The following is a 6,295-nucleotide window of genomic DNA, read 5'->3' as shown; positions in this document are numbered from 1 at the left end:
GCTTAACAGAATGACTAAAATTTTAAGTGTGTAGCACTAGCAAATGTTGGAAAAATAGGAAGAAACTTTTATCGATGTACTTCTGGTGGGAACATAAAATGGTTCAGTCACTTTGGAAAACTGTTTGACACTTCATTCTACTCCTAGATATTTACCAAAGAGAAATTAATGAATATGCTTGTGCAAAAATTTACAAAGTTTATAACCTCTGTGTGTTTGTAAATTATTAAACTGCACAAAACCCAAATGTCCACAGCATGGGACTAGATAAACAAATAATGTTATGTGCACATGAAATGACCATACAATGGAATACTCAAGGTAATATAAGCAACAAATTATTGATATTTGTGACAATTTGAATAAATTATAAAATAAACATATTGAGTGAAAGAAGGAATAAAAAATAGTAAATGTAATATGTTTCCATTCCAATGCAAAGTAATACAAAACAGTAAAAATAATACAATATGGTGGCCTGGGGATAAGGGTGAGGTGAAGATAAGGAGGAGTTATACAAAAGAAGAGATTTGGGGGTAATGAACATGACTGTTATCCTGACTGTTGTTATATACATATGCCAAATAATATCAAATTATTCACCTTATACATGTCAATTACACATCAAAAGGTTAATAAATATGTTGTGGAAGAAAGGACATTAAAAAAAATCTACAGAGGTGAGAAAACTTACTCTGAATGGAGGAAGTATTAACTTCTTCACCATCTTTAATACAAATATGAAATGATAACAGTTTTCTGTTATCATCTGCAGAAAATTCTTTTGTGTGAACAAAATGGGAATTAAATACATTTTGTTAAAATTATGTATAAGTCACAGTTTCTACAACCCAACATGTTCTAATATTGTAAGAAATTAATTGAAAATAGTTTGTTATTTTAGCCTCAGCAGTTACTAATCAGGGAATTTCTTCATCACTGATCAGGGAATTTCTTAGTTCTTCATCACTGATCAGGGAATTTCTTAGTTCTTTCAGTTCATTATAATGTAAGGGGTTTCTACATGCATACAACAGGGGGTGCTAGAATTAGGATAATTCATTTTGTTGTAGTGACCTGACTCCAGATAATTGGTTGTCCTCTGTAAGCCCAGATGATATAGGCACTAGTCAGAAACATTAGAACAGGCAGGAAGAAAACTTGACAAAATGAATTGAGTCTCTTGAATCTGTTCTTTTATTTTTTTTTTAAAGTTGACTTTCCCTAGCCAAAATGGATAGGTGATGAGAAAAAAAAATAGATAAAAGAAATTATTGACTTGAGTAAGAAAAGGTCAATTTTCATTTTATACAAAAAAACCTAAGTCATATTTTGTGAAGAATTTGATATTAGCAATTATTTACTAAGGATTGACTAAGTTCAAGCTCATACATGCTTGAATAGGGATGATGTGAGGATTGTCAGTTAGTACAAATAAAACACTTAGAAGCACATCTACTATATAATGAAACTCAATAAATAGTATCTCCATACATATAGCTAGAAAGTGGGAAATGATCCATACAGAACTTTTCCCTTGCAATACCATGGAGTGTAGTGTGTGTATGTGTGTTATGTGCAGGTGTTTATGGGTGAACTGAGTAATGATAATGATATAAACTTAAATCTGGAGAGATTTAGATAGGTAAATATGGTCTGGAAAGAATTTCAGGGGCTAATTTATCTGAGTTCTGAATGGTGGATAAAATTAAAGAACTATTCCAAAGGTAAGTTAGGAGAGTAAAGAAATGACTTGAAATAATAGATGTGGAGTTAGTATAGATATGAATAGACAATACAAGGACGAATCTCTATGGGGACACAGGATACAGCTGAATAATTATTTACACAATTCTCTGTGAACAAAAAGAGTTACCGTTTTGGAGTAAAGGAATGTTAAGTTAGATTCAGTTTTACTGTATTCATATAAACACAGTAGTCAGGCTAAAGAGAACCCAATAGAAGTAAGAGTCAAAGATGGCAGCAAGAAATGTATATTCACCAAAAGGACAAACCCAACTGAAGTGATAGCTGTGATCACAGAAAGGGAGGAAAAGACTAATTTTAGTGGACTGGGGGAAAAGCGTTACAGTAGATTTTCTCTCTCCAATCAAGAGGGCAATTTATTCTTAGCACTCTCTTTTTGAGTTCAGTTGTTACATCACTGTACCTGTAGAACAAAATCTTACCTACTTTCTTGATGATTGAGCTAAAATTCTGGATTTCACTTTCAATTTGGTTAAAACTTGTCTCCAAGAACACTCCCCTAAAAGCACTGTGTCATCACATTTTCAGTCTTGGGACCTTTTGCCAAAGCCTGAAGTGCTTCCTTTTCCACAAAACCCTATGATTCCCCTCTACCCTTTAAAATTAATATCAAATGCCAACTTTTATATAAAGCTAACAAGCAATGCGTGCCCTTCTCTGAATGTCATTTATAGATCTGTCCTACCACACCTACAAGTGTGGAGGTATCTAAAAGCAGAAACCAGTAACATCTTACATCATCACCAGCATCTACCAAAAGGTCCATGCATCACGGTCTCAGGCAATATTTGCTGAATGAATAAAAGTCATGTAATTTATTGACATACCTTTATTGTCACTGTGCTCTGAAGATTCTGTGTAATCAAGAGGATCTCAGGGTCGTTCCTGTGGAGAGGAGAGATAGGATGCCTGGTTCACTGAAGAAAAAGTAAGAGTGGGTAAATCTGGAGGATCACATACAGCCCTCCCTCTAGCCCTGGGCTCTTGCATCAGAAGACCTGAACTTGTAGTTCTACCTCTGCTAATAAGGTACCTGCTGTCATGCCTGCATGAGCTCTTCCCTTTTAGTGAGAGCCACCGGGCACCACTCAACTTTTGTCATATTAAGTGTCACTTACAGTCTTTGTTTTCTGGAACTGCATGAAGTTTTTTGGTGTCATCAATCCACAACAGAAAGAGAGAGAGCGAGAGAGAGAGAGAGAGCATTGTGGTGGTGCACTAAGGGAATTAAAGTCAAGATCGTACTATCTGGAATAAGTAAATCATGCCAAAGTAAGAAAAAGGATTATTGTTGTAGATAGTGCTTTTGCAACTAACATTTAACTTTTTTTTATTAAATCACATTATCTACAAGTGATGCTGTGAAACAAATATCAGTCATAATACCATTATTCCATACAATGATATTGGTAGTGATGGGGGATCAGAACAATTATTCAAATTAGCCAGGGTTATGTAGTTAGTAAATGATAATATCAATACATCTCTATTTAATGCTATAGACAGGGAAAATTAACTCTATAGGGTTCAAGAAGCCTTCATTCAAGTGGTTTTATTCATGTCAACTACTGAACTTTCTACATCATAAGTCTACTGATATGAATGCTTAAAAGCAAAACAAGACCTGCTGTAAAGAATTATGGTTAAGGTGTCATAGGTCACTTAACTTATGGTTAAGTTACATAGGTAACTGCACTACAAGAGGTTTCCCAGAGGTGACATGGAATAAAAGCCAATTTCATCTCATCTCACCTCTCTTCTCATGGAGAAATACCCATGTATGCACCCAACATGACCTGCATGTACATATGTACACACAAGACGCTGGTGTCCTAATGATACAATGTTGGGCTATTGCTGACATGAGAGGAGAGCATGCATAAAGTGAATCACCATATAAATTTGATAAGCATTCAATTAAACATGTAACTATTACTAATGCCATTTAGCTGATGCATCCTGGATTTCACAAGAAGACTCCAGTGGCTGTATACAGAGTATCAGGTGATGAGTGACAGAGGGGTGGAGATTGGGGTTGCAGGGATTCCCCAGCAAATCAGGTCCAAATCACTGAAAATTAATTTCCTCTGACCTAAAATACTGAGATTATGAGAACATGTTCCCACAGGACCTCAGAATAACTATATCATTTTATTTTCAGATATCTGCCCCTGGTGGTGAAATAGGCCTATGTTGGTGCACAGAGAAACCAATCTTTATTTTAAAAATTACGCTGTTCCTGGAGAGAGGAAGGCTGTGAAGCATGGGCAAATCCATCAAACATGAAAATAGAAGAAAGTATTATGATTTCCACTGACTTTTTAGCTAAAGGAACTTTGATACATCAGATAGTTACAATTTTTGTTAAAAATAATCCTAAGAGATACTAGCTATGGTAAATGAAAAAAAAAAAAAGTAGCAGCTTTTAAGCTAAATGCACACATACATCTTTTACACTGATTTTTTACCTGAAAATGTTGTTCCCCAGCATTCTTCAAAGAATTCATTCTTAGGGAATCTGTCCACTTATTCTGACACTCTGGACCAGGGAATACAGCTTAGAAGTGCCTCTTTGAAAATTAATATAGAAATAATGGAAAAAGTAAAATCAAATTCCTGTTCCATTCTTAGTTATGTTTATGTTAAAAATAAAAAAGAATTGGTTTTCAGTTGGAACATTAATGTCCATGAAATAAATAATAACTTTGAAAACTGTCATGTTGCTTAACTTTACTTAAGGGCTTCTAGTTATTTGCTTGTATTTACAGTAAGATCATTAATTTTCACTATCTCCATCCAACTTATTTGTCCATTTGAAGAATATCTTACACTTAAAGAATATCTTTAAATCTGGCTCCGAATATTTATTTATTTATTTCAATCAATAAAAGAAGCATGCCTTTTGAAAATAGGATTGTGGTAGGAAGCTACTTTCTACCAGGATTTTAAAATAAAGCAAAGTACACATTTGAACACGTTGAAATTTTGTCTGTGATAGTACTTTTGAACCCATTCTCAAATCATGTAAACTATAAGATTCGTCACATTCTTTCACAACCTTCTTGCTCCCGAGTTTCTTCTTTCTGGAAATCCCCAACAACCAAGGAATATCCCTTTAAGAAGTCACCATATTTTCCAAAAGTTTTCTAGCACTTTAAAAATAGTCCCAAGACAAGAATTCTAAGAATGTTTATCCAGCGGTGGCTAGAATGGGAACAGGTCCATGGCCCTCCACAGGAGGTGTTTTGGTTGGACACTTGAAGAACCAGAGATCCTATTAAAATTCAGCACCATGGCTTTATAAATATACTATTCGATGGAAGGCATTGCAAGAAACATCCAGTTTTATGGGAGAAGCGAGCACCACTTCCTGGCCTATAATGAAGAGTTCTGATGCAGCCTCCGACAGGGAGCAGGAAGTGACTGTGTATACAAAACACCACCTTCTGGGGTATATAAAGGGTCCGTCCCAGCCAGGAGCACATCGACACCTGACACTCTTCTCACCAGTCAACCTCGCACTGCTCCGAAAACCAACGGCACCATGTCCTGCTCCAACAACTGCCCTGGAAGCTGCAGCCTGGGAGCCCTGAGACATCCCTGCCATGTCCCGCTTACCTCCTCTGCTAACCTTTGCCCTTCCGACGTGAGCTGTGGAAATGTCTACTGCTTGCCCGGCGGCTGTCAAGACCGTCCCTGGCTCGCGGAAAACCGCCAAGAAGCTTTTGGTGAAGCCACCAGCTGCCAGCCTGTCCACTATGAGCCCAGCGCCTGGGAAGCGTCCTGCATCCCTCCCGCTGCGTGCTACGTGCCCAGACCCTGCCAAGGACCCAGTTTCGTTCCCACTGCTCCTTATGTCTCCAGCCCCTGCGTCCCAATCACCCTTAAGCCGCTGAGCTACGTGCCCGGCAGCTGCCGTCCCCAGAGTGTGGTCATGTATGGGTATGGCCCTGCTGGTTACCTGCCCTGTCGCCCACAGTCAATCGGCATTGTGTCTGGGGGGCTCAGACCCGTGCGCCCTCTCTCCAGCGGCTGTCAGCCGGTGACCCCCGTGTTTGGCACGTGTCGTCCATCTTGCTCTGCCATGGGAGGCCAGTAGTGCCCTCGTTCCAGCCAATAATACTGCTGTGGATCCAAGAATGAAACTCAAGCTTCATGGGCTTTTGTTTCTTCACTGATAGCGACTGTCTTTTCTTTCATCCTTTTTAATTTTCTTGCCTGATCTAATGTAAACTGTTTCCTTTGCATTTCTATCTTTTTTTTTTTTTTCTTTCCTATCTCTCCTTGGTTTCAAATGCTATTCAATGTCACTCGGTTGTAGGAAAAGTTTATTGGGTTCACATTGCAATAAATGAAATTAACTCAGAATTAAGAATCTGGCTGTTTTGTTTGTCTTTCATTATTTCGTTTTAGCACAGAATGTATGAAATTTACTGCCTGCAGAATAAGTAGCTAGGTCACTGGGTACTCACACACTCAGCAATATGGACAATAGGCATCCCAATCTGACTGCTGTGGAAGAGTTTGA

At 37.8% G+C, this 6,295-nt stretch overlaps 1 protein-coding gene across 1 annotated transcript; it reads left to right on the top strand.

Moving 5' to 3' along the window:
• The first annotated feature begins 5,311 nt into the window (after positions 1-5,311).
• LOC101622544 (keratin-associated protein 26-1-like) lies at positions 5,312-5,866 on the top strand. The gene has a single exon (XM_004675495.1). It carries the CDS (start codon positions 5,312-5,314, stop codon positions 5,864-5,866), a length of 555 nt encoding a protein of 184 aa, XP_004675552.1.
• The last annotated feature ends 429 nt before the right edge of the window (positions 5,867-6,295 follow it).

The sequence above is a fragment of the Condylura cristata genome, unplaced genomic scaffold, assembly GCF_000260355.1.
Source record: "Condylura cristata isolate star-nosed mole 26May11 unplaced genomic scaffold, ConCri1.0 scaffold00003, whole genome shotgun sequence".
Lineage (NCBI taxonomy): Eukaryota > Metazoa > Chordata > Mammalia > Eulipotyphla > Talpidae > Condylura > Condylura cristata.
The sequence above is the reverse complement of the archived record's forward strand: the minus strand, read 5'-3'. Positions and strand labels throughout refer to the sequence as shown.

Bases quoted from the DNA above. Each gene is read 5' to 3' on its own strand.
- LOC101622544 (XM_004675495.1), top strand. From the start codon at position 5,312: ATGTCCTGCTCCAACAACTGCCCTGGAAGCTGCAGCCTGGGAGCCCTG.